A 25,909-nucleotide genomic window follows, 5' to 3' on the forward strand; every position below is an offset into this window, starting at 1 on the left:
ATATAGGGGGCCAAATGCAGCAGAGCACAAGTGGAAGCAAGTTTCTCAAAATGAAAATCGGAGGAAACTTTTTAAAATTCTATTTAAATTTACTGGCTGTTTGGTCTCAAAGCTCATTACAGGAGGGAAACTGAACACTTACCTTCATCTCCATTAGCTACTTTGGTAGTCCAGGAAGTGCATTAACGCTGCCAGAGTTAACGAAGTGTGCGAGTTAAAAGCTTTGTCTAGTCCCTCCGCTTTCTCAAGCGTCACTGTGGTCTGACTCGGCCCATTCCTCAGCAGTAGGCTTGCACAGATGTTGCCAAGTGTGAGATATGACCCACAGGAACTTCACTGGTGGTGTCAAACAAGCCAGAGGAGACCTGGCTGGGCTCTGGGATCCTGGCTTGAGGTTTCAGCACTCTGCAATCAAGAAATGCAGATTTCCATGTTTGAACCGAGCCCATCGAGCCTGGAGCATCGCCAACACCACAGAGTTGCTGTTTCCATGGAGGCAACTGTGAAAGCAGATTCTTCCTTTTAAAGAAAGGCAGAGCATGGGACAAAGCACATGTACTCCAAATGGGTGGAAGTTCTTTACCAAACCCTGGCAGAAATGCACTGGAACTGATAAATCTGTGCAGGAAGGTGAGCCCCCTTTAGCTGCTCCTACATAAATGGATTTCCTAGAAACCAATTGCAGGCATGTTTTTGCAGAGCGCCGAGGATTACTCACGTGTGCTGGGTGGCTTCTGACGTTCCTAGGGCCGGAGATGGAGATGGAGATGGGATGTTATTAATTTCAGAAAGTCTTGCTTCCAGGGAAGAGAGAGCGGAGTAAAGAGCTGAGCCCAAAGGAGTTTTATGGATTTGTGAAGCCCTCGTGTTGGGGGAAGGGAGCTGCCGAGGCTGGGTCTCTGTCTAAGTAACTCAATTCTGAGTGATCACGGTGCTGGGCGAAATGCGCGGGGCAGACCCAGCAGAGGGGACCCGCAGCAGCTGCCATGTGACGCCAAGCTAATTGTGCTATGTCACTTCACCCCGTGTAAAGCGTGGCTGACCAAATCCTCCTCCCTGCCCTTTAAAAGCCGCTCAGCTGGCTTTCCCCTTCGACACTGGATCAAGTCAAAGCTACTTGATTGATTCAGCTCCTTCTCCCCTGGCCTCTCCTCCCTTACTTAATTTTCTATTGCATCTGTCCCCTCCGGCTCAGCCTCCCCCTCCTCTACCAGCCGCTCATGTCGATACCTCTGTGCTGTTCCCGTCTTCCCGGAGAAACCCAGCGTGATTTCTACATTCGTGCCTACTGCCCTGCTCCCATCGCTCCTGCGTTTCCCACTGCAGACCCCTCTCTTCCCTGCCACCCTGTTGACCTGTGCACCGTTTCCCTGTAGGGATTGTCTGTCCCTTGCGTCCTTGCTACAGGCACGTGCACCAGGGCTTTTTCTTAAATGCTGGGAGCATCCTTCAGTGCAATTGATGTCACGGCATGAACTGATGCTTTAGCTAGTTGGTGGGTGTCACAGCACAGTGGTGGCTCCCCACCTGCCCGATGAACGGTTGCAAGCTGAAAATTTTCTGCAGTTTTTTTGATGTTTTGTGTTGGGGAAAAGAGCTTCGTGCTGGTTAGCACTGGAGTAAACTATACATTGATGGCTCTGGTAAGGGATAACGCTGCTCTTCCTGTTTTGTGATTCAGCAGGAGAGATAGTCTTAACATACAGAAAACCGTGCCACAAAGATCACATACACCGCCGAGCGGATGCAACACGGGGCGAAGAGGAAGGCGTCAGCGGGAAGCAGATGGGCAGCACAGTATGCGGTTTGTCTGGCGTTTGCTGCTTTGCTGTAGGAAGCTCAGAAATGAGTTACAGTGGGACCAAAGAAAGAGGAAAAAAAACCCTATTGAAACCCATCAGTATTCAGAAGAGCAGAAGAAACAAATGTATTAACCTAAATGACCATTGGTGACTCAAAAGCTTAAAGGCAATATATGCAAATGTAACTGCCATTAACAGCACGAAGGCGTGCGGGGAAAAAGGGGCTGTGAAGGCAGGGATTGGCAGCTGCCGACTTCTGGAGGAAAATGCAAACTAATGGAAATAGTTTCTTTGAGGGTCCACTCTCATTTTCTCTGACCACAGAGACTCTTTTCAATCCAGACCCATAAGTTAATATTTAAACTTCTGCAGAAAACGATTCAAGTACTGCTACCTTCCTCGGAGGAGAGTGTTTCATTAGGCTAATTTGGAGAATAATTTGGTCTGAATCATCTCCACGTGATTCATCCGTGTGAATTGCAGACTGATTGCAATTTCTGCCTGTGTTTCTCCCAGCTGAAAGCAAGCTGACCTGCAGGTTTTTGCTTTGGTGCATCCATTGGAAAATTTTGCTTTGCTGGCCTATTGTCATTTTTCTCCTCATTCTAGATTTTTTTAAATAAATGCAGAGCTTAACTTGAGTGGAAGGCTTAATTGACCTCTTTCAAACAAATCTCTTTCCTAGAGAAGCTTGAATTAAACCACCACTTTTATTCCTGCAATTTAACTGACTGGTGATATTTTGTCTATGAAGCAATGCACACTGATTCATTAAGCCTTCATGTCTTAGACTTTTGAAAGCTGAGTTTGTAGAGATACAGAATGTATGACACCTGTCCTGAAATCTGCCGTGTTAATAATTTATTAATATTTAGTCCTGATTTTAGGCATCTGGTAGTGTCTTTTACATTTGTTTTTGTTTTTACTCTGTGTCCCTGTAACCATAATTTGTATATATTTCCTACCTAGCCCTTGCAGTGCCTGAGTTTGCCTCTTTGCATCTGTATTGCCCGGTTGTATATTTATTAATTTCAGTGCATGATGACATTAAGGAAAATCCTTTTTGTCTGCTACCGTGAGAAGCTGTTCTGCTGAGGGTAGTTCTTTGGTCTCGTATTATTTTGCAGCAAATATCAGGAGTCAAAGAGGGAGAGGGGAGTAACTTTGCTCTTGATAACCCAAGGTGACAGTGAGGGTAGGGACAGAGTAATAGTTGGTGATGAAGTTTTGAGAGAGTTTGGAAGATTATTTTGCATGAATAGGTAACGGAGGAGCGGTGTGGAGAAGGATAGGTAGGAGCCGATGGAGGTAGTCCTTTGGGAGTCAGCCCCAGCTCAGCGCAGGGAGCAGGAGCACGGCAAAACTGAAAGCCCAGGAAAAACGGGTGACGTGGAAGAGTTGCAGGGAGTCCTGGCTCTGCTCGGAAAGTGGAAATGGAGGAGGAAGCTACTACTGAGTTCCCTTCGTGCACTCTTCAGATTTAAGTGTGTCTTTAGCCAAGAGGAAAAAAAAACATAGTTCCTCCTCCCCCCAATCCATAATTTCCTTGCTCTGATTATTACCAAGTGTGGAAGCATTTGCCTCTGCTCATGTGATGGATGCCAGCGGCACTGCAAAGCTGTCATCGGAGAGGGGGGAAAGGAGAAAAAAAATCTTTTCTTGTGTTTCCTGGAGTAGAGTTCAGTGGAGCATTTCAGATGCTCGCGTTCAGATTATTGCTCTTCTGCTTTGCCTGTAACTCGCCTTTTCCTCTGAATTAGAAAACTACCTATTAATAAGCTGATAGGCGAGTAGTGATTCTGCATGTTAAATAGTGTGATTGCTTCATCTCAGCAGGAGCGTACTCTTTCAAGGTTGGGCAGCTGGGAAAATACATATATTGGTAATTAAATTAGACTTTATTTACAAATATTGGCTCAGAGATTTTTCCAAGTTGGAAGTTTCTCTCTATTTTTCCTTTTCTGATGAACATAAACTTGGCTGGATTCAGAGCAGATAATGTGCAGGTCAGTCTCTGTCCAGCTTTACAAAACACTGGCTCAGAAAACATTGATGAAGGGGCACATTTAAGTTGCTGAGACTTTGATTTCCACTGAGACGTGGGAGACAGTGGCAGCAAAAGGGAGGAGGGGAAGCAACATCTCCTCTAGCCTGTGTTGCAAAGAAAGGGAATAGGAAATAAGCTTTTTCAAATAAAGTCAACTGGACTCCCCCTCTCCCCTGCTTTTGACTGTGCTGCCACCATTTAGGGTTATTTTTCCCATCCTGCTATCAATAGAGGGAAATAGAGAACAAAGTGGCTATTTCTAGGGTCAGAGTCCTCCCACTGAAGCCAACAACAGTTGAATCGGGACCCAAATGATGCTCCATAAAGCCCAAGACTGCAATGAGACAGCTCTACAGCAGAGCACAGATAAACAGCATTTGAAGATGACTTCCAGGGAGGTACGAAACACACAGCAGCGGGTACCCAGCTCTGCTCTCATCAGGTATGCAGGAGCAGGTTTTGCCCTAACGAGTCTGATAGTGACACTTATGATGAGGTGTGAAGCTCTTTGAATTTTGGAGTTTCCTTTGAGTTTTGAAATTCCATGCCAATAAGTCAAACTCTATAAAACAAACAGTCATGCCACCATAGTAAATACACATTTTTTTCATTTCTCTGTAAATACCCAGCTGCATATTTGGCATTTAAAGAAATAAATCAATATACTGATGAACGAACGGATGTTTTTAAATGGCACCATGGGTAGTTAAAGGCTGCATGGCAGCTCTGCTGCAGATACAGCTTTTCCAGCCTGAGCCCCGGCTAGCAAGAGAGAAGCAGCTCACATGGACTTTGCACTGATTTATTCATATCACATCTCATACGTGGGCGAGCTGAGCCTTCAGCTTTTGGCGTCCTGAGCATTGGTTACTTTCAAGGACACGCCACAAGTAAGAAACACAGGGGGACGAGATGATGTTATTTCCATTTAAAACATCCAGCCTATATGTAATAAGGAGAAATAGTAGTTATAATAACATGGTTCATTACCTTCAGAGTAGTAAAAGGGAGTTTTACTGGAAAAGGTATTATACAGCCCACTATGCTTTGCATAATAATTTTAAAAGCCATTCAGGACTTCTTCCTACCTTTATCCTGAAGAAGCTGGAAATAATTTAGAAAACCAGGATTGCCAGTATGGCTGAAGTCCAGGCTGGGCACTGCACACCATTACACACGCCAGGGTGGGTGCCCAGGATGCAGCTGAAGACTGAGTCAGTAGCATGCATGGAGCGCAGAGCCTAACTTACAGGGGTATATTGTAAAGATGTTATTGTCATTCGTTTGTCTCCAATAATTTGAGTATCATGGCCGTCTTAAAATCATCTTTCTAAAACATTTATATTGCCCCATGAAGCACACAGTAAGTCATCTCTGGTGCCCACCCAGAGCACAGACAATTTTCAGATCAGCTGAAACAAAAAATACTGGGTAATGTATTGCATCATATGTCCAAAAATTTGAGGAAAAATGTAAGTTGACATTTGGGGGGTTTTAACTTAAATAGCTTTTAAGTTTTACGTTATTCCATATTTAAGAACAAAAGGAAAATAATGAAAATGAAATGAAAGGTTTGGTTGGACAACATATTTCATTTGACCAGAAACAATAATTTTGTTCTGGTAAGAAAATATTTCCATTAGGATCTGAACTCCTGCACACTTAGTTCTTACCTCAGCCAGTGAACTTTGCAGTCCCCTTTTTCACTGAGTGCTAACTTTGCCTCCACCACCCGGCATAACCACGCATGTTTCCTTAATGCATTTTTTTGCAGTCCCTTTCCTAGCTTATCTTTTGTTTTCCCAGTTGCATCAGCAGCTTTGTTGGAGTCATTCCTTAACAGGGTAGGGAATGAATGAATGAACAAACCTCCCTGCCCCTGGAAAGAGCGGTGAATGCAACCAGAGTTGGCATGCAGAGACGTCTTTTTTTTTTAATTATTATTTTCTAATTGATGGTGTATTTTTGCTGCTAAGACTTCAAGAAGGACCTGTAATCCCAGATGCAAATATGCTAAATTTGTGTTTTCCTGAGGTATAAAAAGAGGGCTCAGGGTCTGGCAGGCCATCAGCACCATTTCCCTGGCAGGATGGGAGCCATGAGCCGTTGATTCCCGAGAGATGATGGCCAAGTTCTTCACCTCTGTGTAGGCTTAGCATCTCCCCCTCTGCGATAAATAAGATTTCTCAGAAAATACTTGGAGAAGATCTTGCCTTCTCTCGCAGACTTCTTGTTACGATGGCGTTTTCTCCACGAAACATTCTCGTTTGGAGCTGCTTGCAAAATCAGTCAGTCTGGGCTGCGGGCTGGGGAGGGATGATGCCATGTTGTTCAAGCAGGAGCGTTTCTTCTGGGAGAGAAGTGGCATGTTGACATAATTGTCTAAAAGTTTCAAAGCTGAACCAGCTCATACACATGGACATGTGGCAGCTTCTCTTGGTGTTTCTAGACCAAGGTTTCTGGGAATCATCTTAGCTGGTCACATAGTCAACTGGCAACCTCCTTTCCTTGGTTTTTTGAGAGGCTGGAAGTGTCCTTTCGGACCATTTCAGATTAAACCCTTCATCCTGGAGAGGCAAAACATGCCCTTCCCAGAAACGGCATATGGATGGGCCCAGCAAAATGCAGTGATTCACATGTGCGCATCCTTCCTCCGAAGGAAGGAATCGTAGCTGCTTTCTGTTGCAGCATCATCTCTCAGGAGGTGGCAATGGTGGCCATTTCAGAGATGCAGTAACCTCTCCGTTGCTCAAAACCTACCTGCAAAAACCATTTCTATTTTAGTCATTTAAAAGCTGAAAAACAATAAAAAACTGAGAGTAACATTCATCTTTCTGGATTTGCACTAATTGCCCAGAGATAAAACTGTGTGGGTTTTTTCATTCAGTTTACATTATATTATGGTTTTTGTTTGCTTTTCTGTGGCTGATCTCAGAACTTCCACATTGGTTTCAGAGATACAGCATAAAGGGTCTCCATTTCCCCCTGCAACCTTTATCTCCCAGTTAAACAGAGAACAGGTGAGACCCATCACTTCCAAACTGATGTCTGGAGATGGCAAAATACAAAGTCTGCATGGCAAGGTCGCTTAGCTCCGAAAAAATCAGTGTTGAGGAATTACTCAGTTGCAATTATTGGTTGTTGTGGATGATCCAAAGGGAGGAGGACTGAGCAGGCATCGCTTTATAAACATTCAATGTTCTGTATAAAGAGCTTATGGTAAACTTTCTGAAGGAGGTAATAAATAGTAAGCTCTAGCAAACCCTTCAAGAGATCAGTTCTCATTTTTAATATGGAAACCGAGTATTGCATGACAGCAACTCAATAGATAATAGGGTAAGAATTGACTTTCAAACCAGTTTCTCAGCACAATGCAGAGTGAGAAAAAGACAAGAAATTATGTAAGGAATAAAAATTTAAAGTAGAATCTATACATTTGTGATTTATTGTAGACTACAGAAATATTTTTCCTTCAATTATATGTTAGAGTGATACAGACCAAAACCTGATACTATCACCTGAAACCCACAGTGATAAAAACAGGCGTGATTTTCATCTCCCAGGCACTTGCTGTGGATACATTTATCTATAGACATGTTTGTTTGCATTTTAAAGATATTTGACATATTGAATAATCTGATTTTGTTCCATTTCTTGGTAAACACTTACAGGTCAGAAGATTGGTTTCATCCTGAAGAATATTCTTATCAGAGGCTTGCCATTAATAATGCATTAGGAAGCATTTGTTTCTGTTGATCATTCATTGGAAAGCAATCTTTATTACAAATGTTATGGTAATAGAGCAATTCCTGAGAGCCAGCACAACCTGTATTGGTTTAGAAGTAAAATAAGAAATGCAATTAATATTATTGTAGAAAAAACCAACGTGTTAAATGCGAACATACCAGTGAGAATTTATGGCAAGAGGTTGGCTCCAGAGCCCCCATCTTATTAACGTGTCTCAGTGGCACGTGATGCTGTTGCAGGCCGGTGTCTCCCTCTGGTCCCGTTCATGCTTGTCACCGCCTGCCCCGTGGCACTCACTGGGTGCTGTAAAATAACCTGTGCTGGGGCAGGCAACCCCCCTAGAGCCCCTTCTCCATGCAGTTTTGGTATATTCATGGATGCAACCAGCACAAGATAAATTGGTTTTGAGACCTGGAAACCATTTAGCATCCTTTTTTTTTTAAGGAAAAGCTATTTTTTACAAATTAGCAGGAGACATCAATAGTAAATACAGGGCACTTGTGAGGAGCAGCATGGTCTTGTGATTCGTCTTTCCTGGGACTGTAAAAAAGCCCTACCACAGCCTAACACGCTTTGGTCAATGGTATGTTTGTAATGCCAGCTGTACAACCATCATCAAGTGTTGGGGAGAAAACTCAGTTTTAGATGATTAAAACTAAATCTTTACATGCAAAAATAAAAACAAAAGAAATTTTAATGCCTGAGTGCCCTCTTCGCTGTGCTGCGGGTTGGTGCCGACCCATCTATTTCACCGAGGTTTTGCCAGTGGACCGCGCTGAGGATGTGGCCCAAAACGCAGAGATGGGGTGACCTAGTGCATGATGGATCAGAGCAATTTCCCAAGTGTTTTTCAACCACTTTTCTCAGTCCTTTCTCTTGACAGATGTATGATTTTGTATCCCTGCAGTTCTTACCCTACAGTCACCCGAACCTATAGAAATGTCGATATTTGCTAATACTAATGTTCAGAATTAAGTGATATTGTTTCAAAACTCTGGTTTTGATATTTCCTGTAGGCTTTCCTGATCTCTCTGCTCACTCTCTCTTCTCTACCAATAGATCATTACTTTCATTCTTGACAGTATTTCCTTTTACTGATTATTTTTTCCTAATTCAAAACATAGAAATAGGGTAGTTCTTTCAGACATAGAAATAGAGTACCTACATCCTTTATAATACAGAACTCTATATTTGAAAATATTAATATCAACTCAGAAAAAAATATTGCAACTGCTTTGAAGTTTCAGAAGTAGCTTGAGATTTGGGGTGTCTCATTTAATGGGTGCCTTATTTAATACCCCCTCCCTGTGGGTGTCCACTATTAATTAGCTCAAGCTGAGCACCCAAAGGGCTATTTGCTTCTGCAAATCTGGAATCTTTTCAACTGCTAAGGATAGAAACGATTTGAGTTACCTCCAGGGGTTGGTGGGGTTTTGGGGATTTTTTCCCTCTTTAACGTGCCCAGAGCTGTTGCAGACTAATTCACTGCAGGAACCTCTGTCTGTATGTTGCTATATATGTGTGCATGTGTATAAGATAATAGAGAGTGACTGACTACAATACATGCGTTTAAGCTACTCAGCTGAAAATTACTGAGCATTAAAATCCACTGGGAATCACAAGACTTCTAAATTAGGAAAGCACATGTCAGTCAGTGTGTGGAAATGAGTCCTCGTACAAGAGTAGCTTTCAATAAGAAGAATGAGTATTGTTCCCTGGAGTACATCAATCCTAGTTTGGCCACTCTGTACCAGTTTTTAGTATTTCTCTAGAAGCATGCATGGCCTTTTGTTATTATTTTTTTTCCTGTATTTTATTCCATTGTGCATTTCTATTGGATATGTCTCATGGGCCAGCTATCAAGAGACATCCTACTGTGCTGTGACAAATGAAGGCATTTTCAACCATAAACAAGGTATTGTGGGATTGAAAAGAAATGTGGACAATGACAAGTCCTGGACAGCTTGTAATTGTTTAAATGTATTTTTGTTATGTTGTGCAGTGACATGGGAACTCTGAAAAATTGGCTGATTTGACCTAAGGTTGAAGTGAGTAGAATGCCGTAGGGTAAATGAGGGGCTTTGGGAAGGATGGCGTTTTTGTGCTTATTTGGTGGGGTCTAGTCCATCAGTATATATTTTTCCATGATTAAAGCATGTATTTTAATAGCGTTTAAATGACTTAGGAGTCTGTCACATTTCAAAAACATACAAGGCACCTTGAAAATCCATGGAAATAAGTTGATTCCTATTGACTGTCAAGTTTTTGGTGCCTAAACCTCACATTGAAAATGCATTAGTATACTTTCTTTGAATTAAAAAAAGATAGAGTTAGTCTGGAAAAACTGTGTGGTCACAGGTGATTCATTTTTCATCAGTGACACTATTTACATGTAGAAGAGCTTAGCAGGATGGTAGAAGACTCAAAATTTGGGCTGTATGGGCTGACTTCGTTCATTCAGGATTTGTAGATCCTTTTTGTTCCTGCCAGAGAGTCGGTGTTTAAAATCATCATCTTGATTCATTAGTAGGTGTGTCAGAACGTTTTCTGAGGGTTTATTTTATTGTTCCCAAATTGAAATGCTCAAATCATAATTGAGAAGAGCAGAAGGTTAAGCAGGGATCTCGGGAAACGGAGTCTCTAGTTAGACAGATGAACCAACCTGGTATTCTCCTGCATTTGGTGTTGTCCATCCACGTGACAAAACAGACAATATCCTTTCATGGGGTCTGAAACTACCTTGTATCTAAAGAAGTAACGAGATCTCCCTCTAGATAAGACCAGTAAATGAATGAATGAATACAAGACATGACCGCAGGACCCACCTACCTGTGGTTTTGAGTGTGCTCTGCAGGCAGGTGGCCCCCATTCATCTCCATCGTGTACATCCAGAAAGATCCTCTGGGAGTTAGGGAAGTATTTAGGAGTATCTTATCTGGGAAGTCAAACAGGATTTCTCCTCTGTCCCAGAGTCACAGTGGTGTGTCAGGCCTGACCTGAAACCAGTGCCATTTTTAAGAGCTTTTCCATTAACTTTACTGGCTTCTCCTTCAGTCTGCTCCGCTTTTCCAGGTATTGCTTCTTGTTTCATCTCCTGAAAAATAGGGTAGTGTTCTCTGTATTTGCACAGTTAAAAATAGAAAAATAGAGGTAAATTCTTCTAAAAAAAAAATGTATGCCTGCAATCAAGGCACGCTTTTTTTTTTGCAAAGGAAACTCATGCTCTGATTGCAGCCAGCAGCAGAGGGTCCCCACAGAGAAGCTTAGAACCATTCTTAAAGCAAACAAAAAGGAAATACAAAACTATTGTTGTTGTTATTATTAAAAAAAAAATTAGGCATTTTCCTCATTTTTATAGCTATATAAATACGCAGATATGTGTCGGTCTCCTTCTGCTTGCCTCAACAGCGGGGAGTTGCACCAGTGTGAGCTGAAGGAGAACCAACGTCATTTTTACCTCTCGCTTACAGAGTATTTCTTAGCGATTTATGCTGCCATCAGTCCGTACCAGACATTTGCTTTCTCCTTGAGATTGAATATCAGCCCAGCTCACATTTATCTGGAGTACTGGCTATGCAAGCTGGCTTGACACATTAATTTAATTTGTGCTTCTCAATTCATACTCTTTCATTTACGATCAAATATCGGGAAAGGTTACAATTAATCAGAGCGCGGGAACAGAAGCTGGCAAAGCTAATGATGTATTACTGCGTTTTGTTTGCTCTGGAGGGGAATAATTGAGGTCCTTGTGCTACAGAAAACTGTTATTAGTAAGTAAAAATTATCAAAGGAAAGCAACCCGCACCCGTCTCCCATTTTGCAATCCGTGTTTCTAACAGTTTTCTTAAAAGTTCTTGAAAATACAGCATTTTATTAATGTTTTTTGGCTGTGTGGCTGCCTTGGGGGAAAACATACCTTTTCACAGAGCATTGGGGGATTCGAGTCCTCGATGCTGCCCTCTGCGCGGGGCTTGCGGGTGATAGTGTGCACGAAGGCAACTTCCAGATGCTAATAGCATGCCTGTCGCCGAGGGGAAAGGGCTCTGCTGCGGCTTGCTCAGCAAAGGAACCACAGGGAATCCCTGCAGAAAAAATACAGGCCGACAGACTTAACGTTAACGGTTCCTAATAGAAAATTAACTAATTGCTGGTTGTTTAAAAAGCAAACACATTGCTGGGCTGAGGTAGACGATGAACACTGAGCCCCTCTCAAGGGAATATTTACAGCCCAGCCATGTGCTCGAGCAGCAGCAAGGTGCGCATAAGAAATACTTGCAGGCTTCCCAAGGCGGCTCTGGGTTATGCTTCTGCTGGACACAGATATTTCCTTGGGTTAGTGGGACACAGCATCTGGCTGCTGAAATACTATAATAAAAAAAAAAAATAGGGCTTACGTAGCTATGGTACACAATCATTAGAAGCTCCATTTTTAAGTAAAAATACCCATCTCACTTTGTTATTCTAGTTACTAACTTTATGGGGTTATTGTATGTTTTTATGTATGGCAGAATTTCACAGACCTTTGCTCAGTGTTAGTCTGTGGCGGGAAGTGCCATTGTCAGTGCTTTGCAGATGCACTTGGGACTCCTTGGTAGTTTTCAAGATTACAAGACAAAAAAAAGCCTTTCCTACTTCCCTAATTTTTAAGCTAAAAGAAGAGCTACTGGGAGGGGGAGAAAAAAGTAGCTCTGACTTTTTCATGGGGAACAGGGCCTGGCACTCCGTAAACCAGGCAGAGTTGAGCAGACTTCTCTCTTATTTGGTGGGTTGACTGGACTACTCCTATTTAGGATATCATAAAAGATACAGAATATTATTAACTTTAAGCTTGAAGGCATCCTTTTTTCCTTTTATTCCAACTACCTCAGGTTTTACATGCTGTAAGTGCAAAAATTTGTTCTTTGAGCCTATTTACGTCAATCTGGACTTTCAGCTTTTCGGTTCATCAGTCCCGCTGAGTGTTCCCTGATCTCACATCTGGGGAAGGGACAACCTACCAAAACTCCAGGATGGGGCCAAGTGTATGAGACTGAACAGAGCAACCTGTCACCTCTGCATGTGGGCTCAGGGATAGGAGCTGGGCAAGGCTTTAACGTTTTGTGGGAAGGCTATGGCTGGAAATCCTGCCCTGAGCACAGACACCCTCATGGGAGGACCTGAATGGGCTCCCCCGGCACCCAAAATAATCCTGCCACCCTCTTACTCCAGGGTAGGGCTGTAGGATGCTTCTTGCTGGAAAAATACCTTCATTTGTGACTGGGAGGCAGCACGACAATGGTGCAGTAGCTGACAGAGTGGATTAGGTTTGCTGGTCTGTGTCCCACACCTTGCACGGGCAGTGTCTTGGACACAGGGAATTTTCTTTGCATGTGGGGACCTGATCTGTTGTTTGGACCAGTGTGGGAGTCCATGGCTCTGTGGTGCTCAGTGAATTATTTCTGTGCATAGAAAGGAGTGAAATGAAAAGGAGTGAAATGAAAAGGAGCCAAGTCTGGTGTAGATCTAACAGGCAGGGTGTGCTGATTACCGTGCAATTCGATTTGTTAGGCACTACAGTAAACAGCATTAAGTGCAGGATGCAGCGATTGCTCCTGATAGCACCCTTTCAGCGTTACCTCGGTTCCTGCAGCAACTGGATGGAGCTGTGTTATGACTGTTCAGCAGGCACCAGCAGGGCTGGCAGTACTCCTTTCTTGGGCAGAAGCTTGAATAACACAAATACTGCCATTATAAAAGGTTTTGAGTAGCTGTATCTACAGAGCACAGCTCACACATTTCTCCTGCTACTCCTTCTTCCCCAATGGCACCACTGGGACCAGCACTGCTGTGGGTTACTCAGCCATCATCAGCAGGATAGTCTGATTTTCCCCACCAGTATTGTGTTTTCCTCCAGTAAATGTCACATCCATATTTTTTCCATCATTGCTTTGGTAAAGAAAGTCCCTTGTCTTTTTTCTCGTGCCACGGTTGGACCATGGGTTGGAGGAGCCCCTCAGCACCACAGCCCTGAGCTGAATACAGACTTCTCTCCTAGCTCCCCCCGGTTAAGAACAGACTTGCTTTTGGTCTCATGCCATCACACTTACTAAATTCTTCGTTTCTTGCAACGGAAGGACTACCTCCTTCAGTCTTCCCATTTATAAACACAAAATGAATGTGCTACATCATTTCAGCATAAGGATAAGTCTTTCTACAGAAATACCCCATTGAAGCCACATAATGATGAGTCCTGTTTTTTTTCCCCCCAGAGCTAGCTCAAGTCCACTGCCATCAATAGTAACTATTGTTAGGACAGGCTCCCCCAACCCCCTCGTGTTGAGTATCACCTTGTGCCACGTATGTGGTGTTGAAACCAGCCAGACTATTCATTGGCAAAGCACATGCAAGTAGAGGACAGACATCCTGGTTGTGCTTATCCCCACAAAAATAGCAACAAATTAGGAGTACGGTACCTCATTTCCTTTCATTCTGTGAGGGTGAGCACAGGAGGAGCTGGACTGAGAGATGGCATTTGCTGAGAGACCTGGCACGATCAGGAGTACGTTGGAGGCTGTCAGGAGGAATTAAGTTAAGGGCGAGCGCCCTGGCACGGGGAGGGTCGGGTGAGGGTGCCCCACAGCCACTTACCTCCCTTTGCCTCCGCTAAATGCAGGCAATTGCCCTGTTGTCTGTGGGATGTTTTCCTAACTAATCCCATTAGGAAATTAGGGTTTCTTAACAACTGCAAGAAACTTGCCGTTTTGCATGACAGAGGATGGATAGATGCCTGAAGGAACTTCTTTTTTAAAAAAATGCATTTGTGCTCTTAATAGACATTTCATAACATTTATGTTGTATATGTACTATCTGGCATCCTAGGGAACTGGAGAGGTCCATCATTTCTCTTCAAAGCATTTAGCTCTCCAAGGCTTATCAAATTGTTTTAGGAATGAGAGGTACCTTTCTCATTTATTCACTTGTCCAGGATGTTTTCTCCTTCCACACCTGATTAAATGAGTAAATGCTTTATTTTTTGTATCCTGTCAATAAAGCTGTGGCAGAGAGATTAAATGGTCCCTCCTTTTTGAGGTCTAAGGAGAAGCACCTTGTTAGGGACTGAACCAGGGCTCTTACAAGCCAGGAGCAGTAGGTTTCACTGCCTTGGCAGCCCCAAACCCACATCCTCAGACAGCTAAGGAAAACAAGTAGCATCATTCCCATTCTTGGGGAGAAATCAGGGCAAATGAAGTTTGTGATTGTTGTGTATATTAATTAGAGTTATTTAGAGGGACCACAGTAAGGAGAGGTCAGCTTTGTTTTGCAGTGAAACGGGGAGACCTTGCTGGCTGATGAAGCAAAGCAGCAGTGCACAGCATTTATTATTGATACCCTTAAGAGCCAGTCAAGGCTTTGTTCCTTTCAGTAGCACCAAGAGACCATTTGCAGAGCTGGGCCAGGTGGCCACGGGGAAAGTCCTACCCTGCTCCCATGGGTCTGAGACCACCATCAGCCAGGTTTCCCAGTCACCTTTCACAGGCACAGCCCCACAGGGGATGTTCTCCGGCCACCAAGATGCATAGCATTTGTGCATTTGCCCGCATGGCTGAATCCATCCCTTGCTGTGCGAGGTGCCGGTATTACTCTCTCTCTCCTGCTATAGCTTCATGGTCAATTTAAGCTGATCTAAGCAGGCGCTTCAGTCAAAAGAGGGCAGCAAGTCCCACTGCCCAGGCCTCAGACACAATCCCCATGCAAAAACGTGGCATTGGCATCAGGTTTGAGACTAAAATACTCTTCTGAGAAAGTAAAGGTCCCGCTGGGCCAAATTTCACATTTGCTTCTAGATGCAATAGTATTAAAACAAGAGAGCGCAATATATCAAAGAGCAATTTAAAAACAGAAGAGTAATATCTTGTTGAATGAATCTGCTGTATATTTTTAAAAAGGCAATATACAGTATGCCAGCTGATGCGCTTTTATTTATCTGATGTTGTTTGGGGCTCTGGAGGACTTCAAGCATCCAACAGCTGCATTAGGGTGCAAGTGCAGCGGGAAACCCTGCAAGTACTGGCATTGATCAGATGAAGAAGTACATGTCTGGAGCTGATGGCTTAAAATGTGACTCCAATAGGTCTCATAGATTCACATCCCAAAGGGCGAATGAAATCAATCCAGTGCCATTGATCTGCAGCCGGCTGCGATTTGTGGAGCCCTGCAGATGAGCAGTGAATACAAGCTACTACCCAAACTCCCAGCTGCTTCTGTTTGAGCCTTGAAAATAAACAGTCTTTGACCTGAGACCAACCATGACAGCTTTGGGTTAGGCTGGAAACACTTCTGCAAGTGCCACAAGGTACCTGACATGCCACTGACATTAAAAATAACAAGATCACAATGTTGGAAGTAGAAAAAGGGCTAGATAGCAAGGCAATCGTAAGAGGTTGCAGGAGAGGTAGATACCAGAGTTAACAGAGATGGAGAGAGACTGTCAAAAGGACAGGAGATTTGGAGGGAGTTCAGAGGAGAAGCAAAGCCAGAGGAAGCTGTGGAAGATGAGACCTGTGAAGAAAGGCCAACAGGAGCAGGTCTACTCTGTCTAAAGAAAATAGGCACAAGGGAGACATAATCACTTGCAAACACACAGGGGGGATTTATAAAGCAGCCAGCAATCAATTTTCAAATAATGGATCTGATCTTTAAATAAACCAGTAAAGGGGAATGAGGGTAGAATAAATACCTGATTTATCATCCCATCTTTTTTTGCAGCAGCAATGCAGCTGTATTTTCTTCCTTGAGCTTCTCCCCTCTACCTCCAGAATCATAAAGTCAGGACAGCAGCTTTACAGCTGAGTCTCTCCTGTGATATAAGAGGTTTTATAGAGCTGGCTTCCTCACCCAGTTGCTATTTCAGGCAGATGCTGCTCAAGGGCTTACCGAGCCCTGCTTGAAACAACCATGAGATCAAGGTGGAGGACTATTTTGAGACAGCAGAAAGCAGGCAGAGGACTTTTCCAGGGCAGGACAGTATTTCACTGAAAAGCAACAGGACCTCTATCTGTTTCCCTGGGACCAGGAATTTCTCCTTGCCTTATGGGTAGGTTTCTGGAGTCCTTCAGAAAGTCATTTCTAGACTTGCCTCAATATAATCATTAGGCTCCACTTCGTTGTAAGGTGGGACCCACCAAACCCAAGAGTTAATCCAGATTGTGAGTGTATTGGCTATTTCCTATGCCAATAGAGTGAGCAAATACCTTCATCCCTTTCAGCTTGCAGTTCATGCCTCCTTCCGCTTTGCCTCTGAAACCTCTCTTGCCCCAGCTATTTGCCCATGCTCCCTGAGTGCCCTGCAAACCCTCCTGCTGCCTGCCCCAGGCTCCTCAGGAGGGGCAGAGCAGATAGGAGGAAAGCAAACAAACCCACTCTTGTCAGGAAATAACAACTAAATAGTTGACCAAAACACTCACTTTCTGTAGAGTAAGTGCTGTAACAATTAGCTTTACCAGGCAGCCAGCTCAGCCCAGGTCTATCCAGTGATACACGAGCTGGGAAGGTCACGTTTCCTCCAACAGCCTCCAGTTCCTTGCTTGCACAGCGTTGGAGGGACTCCTCTGCCTTCTCCACACCACCTGCACAAAGACCAAAGGAGCTGCTCCTTCCTCCTGGACCTTAAAAGGAGTAGGGCTGTTGCTGTAATGAATCCCACCTGCTGCTGGCCAGGAGCCAGTGAGCTGCACCCACCCAGGCATAAACCCAGGTGCTTCGGGCTTGTGGCTCTCTCACAGTAAATTGTTTCTCTCCCGAAGGAGAAGTCACGCTATGTAAATAAGATGATTGTAGCAGCTGATACTCTTCTAAAGCAGGACCCTTTACGAATGCAGATGAAGGCCCTTAGACCAGGTTGGAATTAGATCTGAGCTCTCTGTCTATTTGCATCGCTGAAATGGCATAGGAGTAAATCCCCCTTTAACTGCTGTGGCTGAGAACTAGATATGAACGTAGCGGGGCCAGGCTCTTAGCTGGGATGGGTTGTCTTTTCATCAAGATCTGGCGTATAGATTTAAGATGCAAAGCTGTGTATGCATTTGCCTTTGTGGCGTGTCTGCGCACGGTTCGCCACTTACACCGTGTACTGTCCTCTGAGCAAAGCCATACGCTGCTGCTGGTATTGCTCAGGGCTGTGAGCTTTCACGGGACGCAACTTGCAGAAGGAGCAGACAGCAGAGGGAGGAGTAGAAAGTAGGACCTGGGGCTTTCTCTCCATAGAGAGAGGCATTTCCTTGTTTCATAAGGTATCATGAATATATATAGATTAGAGACTGGGTTAATTTCTTAAAAATCTCAGATCCTGTGAGAGGAGGTCAGATAAGTGCTTTCCTTGCATAGATCTCAAAGACAGTATGTGTGGAGTAAAGTTCATATAGGTATTTGGCTAATAACATCATTAAAATTATCTGTGCAGTAGAGGGAATGGCTGCAAGTTGCAACAAAGCATAAAGATGTTTTTTTTTTCCTTTTCTTTTCTTTCCTGTGTGCCTGTGACTTCTCCAGATTTTTCCACCATGTTCGGAAAGAAGAAGAAAAGGCTTGAAATTTCTGGGCCCTCTAACTTCGAGCATCGGGTTCACACTGGCTTTGACCACCGGGAGCAGAAGTTCACAGGACTACCTCAGCAGTGGCACAGCTTGCTGGCGGACACGGCAAACAGGCCAAAGCCTATGGTGGATCCCTCATGCATCACTCCCATCCAGCTCGCGCCTATGAAGGTATCGTGCAAAGTCACCTTTGAATTTCCTAACCTACCTTTAATTGCATGTAACCTTAATGAAGTAATAGCAGTAGTGGCTGTCCCGGGAGGCAGGCACGGCTGGGAAGTGTGCAAGTACAGAGAGAGCTGCAAATCCAAATATTTAATAGTAGAGCTGCAAGGAAAAATAGTTACATGTATAAAACTTGTACAAATGTCTCAGAAGAGTGTGAGTCATGGGTCTTGCAGGGACCGTGCCTTCACGCCCCCGGGCTGCAGAAGGAGAATCCACAAGTCCCACTGGAGGACCAAAACGATGCTCCTCTGCAGCATAAAGCTCCTTGATAATTAATTTAAGAACGGTGCTTTAGGCAAAGGCAGTTTGGAGCAAGGGAGAGAGGGAAAAGTACACCAAAGGAAAAAAATTAAATTGCTTGTTCAGCCAGGCAAGGAGCTCGGGGAGGGATCTCATTGCCACCCGCCGCTGCCTGAAAGGGGTAACACAGGTGATGGAGCTGAGCTCCTCACCGGGTGGTAAAATGAGGGGAGACAGCCCCAGGCTGTGGCTTGGGACGTTCACACTGGACAGCTGGCGGAAAAACCTGGCTCGGAGGGTAGAGCAGCACTGGACAATGCTCCAGTGCGGCTCTGGGATCCCCATCCTTAGAGGCTCAGGATTCCGGTAGACAAATTTGCCCTGATTTAGCAGTGTTTCTGGGATTGCACATCCTAACATCCCAGTAAATTGCACTTGTGTGCTGGTGGTAGCCTATACCCCGCCAGCCATGTATATCTCGCCGTCATGCAGCTGCAAAATAAATTTAGTATTTCATTTTCACATGGATTTTTCTGCAGCAAGGGAAAATCAGATAATCCCGAGAGCACAGACCCTGTGTTTATATTTGATAAGTGCTCTTTGCTAAATTTACATTTACTGCCTGCTCCTGAAGGACACTCGTCACTTGCTGATCAGGACTGCTGGGTGTTGCTGATCAGGACGAGGGGGATAAAACCAAAGTCTTGATTTTTTGCTGTAATAACTTATCTTACTGTATAATAGAGATCCAGAATAATGAGGGAAAAAGAGGGCAAACCTTTTCCTGCTAGGGGAAGAGAACAACTTTGTTCCACAGCCCTCCTTAACACCAAAAATATCCCTGCATAATGATGTTTTAAAATGAAAAAAAAAATCAGTTTACTATCTTACAGCAGTACCATCTCTTTTCTGCAGTTCTGGAGCCATAAATCCATAAGCTAAAAAAGTTTTAAAATGTATTGGCTTTCTCAGCACCATACAGGCAATACGACTCTGGGTCTCAGCCTGCAAATTGACACATGCATAGCTTGGTTCTTGTGCAGAGTCCCATTGAAGCAATACACACCGTGGGGTGTGAAGGATCAAGCCCCAAATGAGTAATTGCCGCATATTGAAGTGGAGAAGATCACTGTCAGTTGTTTCTGAGAAATTTTCAATTCTTGCTTTTCTGTCTGTGTATCAGAGATCTACGTATGTCTATGTATCAGGGGTCCATATATGTGCATATACCAGGGATGCGCTTCTGAACTAAGCCATCCTGTCCCAAGAAGAGGCTGGGACTAGGAGCCAAAATGCAGGTCCCAAGCCGAGCTCATTCTTCAGGTGTAGCCTTGGGCCATGCTGGTCCTTGATGCAGCCGTGCATCCCACGACATCTTCCCAGGATGTGTGTCCCGGGGACAGGATGCCTGCAACCTGGTACCCATCTCGGCAGTGGCCATGGGGCTGAGCACAAACAAGCTCATCTGTGGAGGGACCCGCAGGAAGGATTTTCTGCAGGTTATTTGGGCACTGAGGATTTCATAACTTCAGTGAGAACTGAAGATTTGAAATACACTTGCAGTTCGTGAAGATAGGAACCAAAAGTTCCGAGATCTCAATATTGTTTACAGCTTTTCTCTTTTCCACCCAGCAGTTGATAGTTTAATTAACACACTTGTGAATGCACTGAGGTGTAGCGGAAGATTCATAATTGTGTCCTGAGTCACAGTATTAAGTCAGGCTGAGGTATTTGGCCAGGGTCAGTTTGTGCCGTGGTTTCAGCTCATACAGCAGCTCTGTAATAGCTCCGCTATTCTGCTCTCCTAAATCTGTTCTCTGTTTAATTACTTCAGTATTGACTACCCATATGGTGTGAGGCAGAAGTGTTCCTGCTAATAGGTGCTCCTGTGCGACTAAAGAGTAGCACAGATCATAGAGGTAGACTTTGAGAGCACGATTTCTTGTTTTTGAGACAAAACTGGTGTTTGCTTGCTTTGGGCTTCACCCAAAGCTGAAGCGGAGGAAGGGAAAGACTTTTTCTTGACTTCTGTAGGTTTTGCAGCTTTACCAGTTCGTGGTGTTTGCTGGTTTCTCAGTCTGCAAAGCAGATAGGATCTGATGGTACATAGTGTATCCCTTTGGGTAAAACCAAGAAACGATAAATATTCTCACTGCTCCATCTATATTCAAAGGCAGCAGCAGCAATGATGAAGAGGCAGCGCCCTGGGCTCCCAAATATCCTGGGGGATGTCATTGCCCTGCCTCTGCGTTGGCTGGGATGAAAGGCTTGTAGTGCTTTTGCACGCAAGTGGCTTCGGCTTGTCATGGTAATATCAGCGTTTGAATCCGAACCTGAGCTGACTGTACAAATTCATTCATTTCAAGTATGAGGAGAGACAATAATGGGATTCCCCTTCTCGGTGTGGGTGACCCAGATACCAGCAGAGTATTGTGTATTTCAAATCCTGACATGAGTCAGTAAAACACGGCAGAAAATTTCATGAAAAATAGAAAGCGACAGTGATCTTGATAGGTTTGGGGTGTGGAGACAGGGGGGTTTGAAAAAAAGGCTGATTTTTCACTGGAAACATCTCTGCATGAAAAATGTGAACCATCTGTGTCTTCCTATACTTAAAATAGGCTTAATGAAGTCTGAGATCCTGATGCCAGGCCTCTCGGTCCTCTTGCTTCAGTACTTTGTAGTTGTCCCGTGTGTACCTGGAGCTCATGGTTTGCGTGTTTGCCCTCAGACCACAATATGCTTGGCCTGTCATCACTGTCACGCTACACAGGAGCTTCAATTTGTTGCCAGCCTTTGATTTTTGGAAAGCTTCAGAATCAATAACTAAGTAAATGCATTGTCCTTAGGCAGCAAAACTCATTCTTCATTGTTTCTCAGCTCTGCTCAAAATATTAGGAAAACAAACACCAGAACCCTTATTTTGGGGATTTTTGCCAAAAGAGCTTAGCATTGGCTTTGTAAAGATGCTCCGTTAAGATGCTTGAATGTCTGCTGCTGTCAGTGGGAGCAGGATGGCACTGAAGACTTGTTAAGATCCCTTCTCATGTTTCCCAGTGCAGCAAACAGCTGAGCATCCTCACTTCTGTCAGTTACTGGAGGAAAAAATGCCATTTGTTTCTGAAAAAACACCACACTGGGGTTATTCTTCAGTTGTCTGTGCTGGTACATGCGTGAAGCCTCCGTCGCTTTGCTTTTGTTGATGCTTTGGATAGTCTCACCGATCCACATCGTCAGCAAGATCAAGGTACCTGACTTGAGGATGACATGGTGGTGGGCTTGTCCTTAAGTAAGGAGGGACGTGGCTGTGAGCATTAGGGTGGCCAAATACATAGAGGCATCAAGAGGACTGAATCCTTCCTGCTGGGACCTCCACATGTCCTTCTCCCCTGAGAACATCGCAAGAAATCCAACCATGCTCATGTGGTGGAATTTCACAGGTTTCCTGAATTTTGTCCCCCATTTTCTTCCCTTGAAAACACAGGGTGTAAGAGGATGAGAGCTTTCGCTGCCCCATGGTATCTGACATGCACCGAGATGAGCATTAGCACAGCTCGGCGATGCAGAGGGGTCAGTGTCAGCCAGCAAAGGCAGAGCGAGATCCTCAGCTTGACATCGATGCTATATTGTCAGCAAAATGGAAGGAGCCTCTTCTGTGCCATGTGGGTTGAGCTGCCTTAAAAGTAGAGAAAACAACATCCTTTCTATCACTTCACCAAAATGCCCTTGAATGCCCCACGGCTGGGCTGAGATACACATTAATTTGAGATGCACATTAATTGTGCCATTAACCTGTGGCAGTTCATTTACCTGGTGTCCTGCAGTGTGTGGGTGTTGCAGGGCAGAGAATTTCTGTAGGGGACAGACCACAGGGTCACTGGCTTTTCTCTCTCTCTTTCATCCTCATGTTTCAGTGTTCTAATCTATATGTTCTGTCTTAATAGTTTTTGTTTTTCTCACTTCTGCCTCTCAGACATTGACCCCGATACTGGCGAGTTAACTGTAATCTTTAAAACCTTTCTAAGCTTCTACTGCTATATTTCAGCCTCTCTATTACACAGGGAAAAAACAGTCAGAAAATGAGTTACTGGTCGTGGCCCTTTTAATAGCTCTGACACGAAAATCAAAGCTTCTGTTTACTGTGCATGTTGACAGAAGGAAAAGCAGGTATTTCTCTTCCCCATCCTATTTGGCCTCTTAAAGTATTTCCAGCAATGAAATTCAAGCCTCATTTAAGGTGTCATTTTTCCCCTACATTTACGTGCTTTCCTTGCTTAGATGGAGGACACCGAGCATTTGCACAGAGCCTTGCACAGCAGTGCTGAGTGGCCAAGGACCTCAAAGAGAAGAGATGAGCAGGGGTCCTTGGCTGGGCTTGAGCAGTCAGAAATGTCCGGCTCTCATTAGATAACCCCAGCCCTCTCCTCCCGCCTGGAATTGCACAGGGGAAATGCCTGACCAGGAAAAGGGGGATTTAGAAATAAAGAGCTGTTCAAAGGTTTTGCCTGCTGCTTGGTGGCAAGGTGGACAAAGCGGTGGTTGTCCTGACCTCTCTTTCTCGTCCTCCCAGCTTTTTACCTCTCCTTCTTGATAGCTCCTTCCTTTTACTTGTTTCTCCTGTGGTACCTCTGTAGATGGAACAGTCTGAAGTTCTTTCTTGAAGAAGGTTGGCTCCCATCCCACCAGGATGCTCTGGACCCACAGCACTGCTCTTGCCCAGACAGGACCTGGAAGGCTGCTGACATCTCGTGGGCCTTCCTTGTAACATCATGAAAATTCATGCTTAATAACTCACATTTCCTAATTACACGCTTTGCAATTGCATGTTGGGCCAGGCGCATGCTCAGCCAGGAGGAGAGAAGGTGGAGGGGTCATCTCCAAAAAGGGCAAGAGCCAACACCTTGCAGCATAGGAAATTCTGGGTGAGAGGAAAATGTTTTGCCAGCAAGCGTGGTTGAGCAGCGGGACAGCAGCCCGGAGGGGCTGTGGGATCTCAGTCTTTGGAGAGGGCAAAATTTGATGGACAATGCCCTGAGCAGCCTGACTGGACTTTGACGTTAGCCCTGCTCTGAGCAGGAGGTTGGACTGGATGATCTGCAGAGGTCCCTTCCAGCCTCAGTTCTTCTGTGATTATCTTCATCTACAAGTGATTACGGTCATATTTGCAATTGTCCTGTAAGGCAGCCCCATTTTCAGTTTATTTTGATCACTAAACAGGAATGCGTTTGATGCTACACAGTGCCAGAAGAAGCTACGGCAACATATTTAAGTAGAAGCTTTTTCTTTCAAAGGGATAATGCTTCACTCTTGAGGGCTATTTGACTTACCATGGTTTTAAGTGACAATACTACTTCAGTTAATCTCTGTACCCCCATGTACAGATATAATACAAATATGCCACCTAGTGTCCATGAACGTGTCTTACTGCGACATTCACTTGGTGTGAGAAAAGCCAAGTTGCCAATTTTGTGTAATCTTGCAGGAAATCTATCACTGTACAAATAAAAATCAGCCACAGTATGAATAAATGCAGGAAGTACACAGCTCAGAAGTTTTTTATAATTTATATCACTAGGTTAATATGTTCTCATACGTACTCCATTGTACAGCGGAAACTTTCAGGTTTATTTCTGATTGTCTGATTTCAGAAAATTATAGGTTTTTACGTAAGTCCTTTAGAAGAATGTTGCTGCTGCCTGTGAAGTTGAGTTTGACAAGAGAGAAAATGTCTGAATAAAAGAATAGAAAGAAATGTTTCAGATGAGTAGTTCATTTTATGGAAAATGCAGTTTCAGTGTAAAGAGTGTCAGCTGGAAGAGGATACATCTTGGAGATCAGAAATTGTTTGTTTCAGGGTTTTCTGAAAATATTGAAATATTTTGGTTTCAAAGATCAAAGCAGCCTTGGATGTGAAGTGCCCTGGGAAGCAGCCCAGAGCAGGGCTGTTACAGCGACTCATCTTCTGGCACCACCATGGCGGGAGCTGCCCGTGCCTTTCCACCGATGGACCCTGGGCATGGATGTCAGGTGAGGTGAAAAACTGCCCGAGGACAAAAGTTAGGGGAGAGGAGTGCTATTGCTCCAGTAATACTACTTTCTCCTTTCCTTGCACCCTCCTCAGGTCTTCTCCATACCCATATCCACATACATTCAGTGACATTAATACATCTTCATCTCTGTCAAAAGTACATTAACTGGTGCACAGATTTTTTTCCTACAGTGTCACACTGGCAACCTAGAGTCATCATAAAATGAAGCCAAGCTTGTCAGTGTTTAAGAGGCATTTGGACAATGCCCTTAACATGCTTTAACTTGGTCAGCCCTGAATTTGTCAGGCAATTGGACTAAATGATGGTTGTAGGTCCCTTCCAACTGAAATAGTCTCGTCTCGTCTCGTCTCGTCTCGTCTCGTCTCGTCTCGTCTCGTCTCGTCTCTTCTCTTCTCTTCTCTTCTCTTCTCTTCTCTTCTCTTCTCAGGAAGGACCTCTTCCCATGGTGCTTTTAAATGGTGCATTCTCAGTTCTTCTTTATAGTTTTGAGTTTCTGGCTTTCGGAACAGCAAAGTTCCTGATCGGCTTTTTAGCAGCAGCTCTTTCATTTTCATACCATTGCGTTTCATGCTATTGAAACACTTCATCCAGTCTGACTTGAAATTATTTTTCTAGAGCCTCACTTGGAGAAGAAAAAACAGCATTATCATCATTTCAGATTGACTCAAAACACAAAATGTTCCTTAGTTTTTCAGTTCAACTAATGAACCAGAAAATCAATTATTCACATAATTTTTCTGACCAAGATATTTGTCCCTCATAACAAACCTCAGGTTCAGCCAGGTATGTTTGGAGGATCTGTCTGCAGCTGAACTGTAGACACCAGCATCAGGGTTTACAAGCAGGACTTGGTCATCCTAGAGAAACACTGAGCTTGCCAGTAAAAAAACCTCTCCCACCACACAGAATAAAGACCGTGAGTTGCAAAACAAGTTTTTCACATTCCGTCTTATTTCTGTCCTTTCAGTGTGCTCAGATGACCCAGGAGTAATCCCTGCAGAAATGTGGTTTTCAGAGCTGGTCCCTCTAGCTAATGCAGATAGCGCTGGGTCGGGAACGATGCTTTGGCCCATGTTGGACTGTGTAGACAAGTTCAGCATTGCACTAAGGCTTTAAGTGCATCATTTTGCTCCTCTGCCTTGGAGGGGTGATAATCGGTTACCTGCTGATCATGTCCCTCGTTTAAAAGGTCCCTGACATCCCCAAAGGAGCTTGTGCTACCAA

At 44.2% G+C, this 25,909-nt stretch overlaps 1 protein-coding gene across 1 annotated transcript in view; it reads left to right on the forward strand.

Moving 5' to 3' along the window:
• Positions 1-18,134: 18,134 nt before the first annotated feature.
• The window catches only part of PAK5 (p21 (RAC1) activated kinase 5), a 39,472-nt gene continuing 31,697 nt past the window's right edge, over positions 18,135-25,909 (forward strand). Inside the window, exon 1 of the mRNA XM_075148195.1 lies at positions 18,135-18,338. Coding sequence (XP_075004296.1) covers positions 18,135-18,338 — 204 coding nt within the window. The remainder of the gene's footprint in view (positions 18,339-25,909) is intronic.

The sequence above is a fragment of the Calonectris borealis genome, chromosome 3 (assembly GCF_964195595.1).
Source record: "Calonectris borealis chromosome 3, bCalBor7.hap1.2, whole genome shotgun sequence".
NCBI lineage: Eukaryota > Metazoa > Chordata > Aves > Procellariiformes > Procellariidae > Calonectris > Calonectris borealis.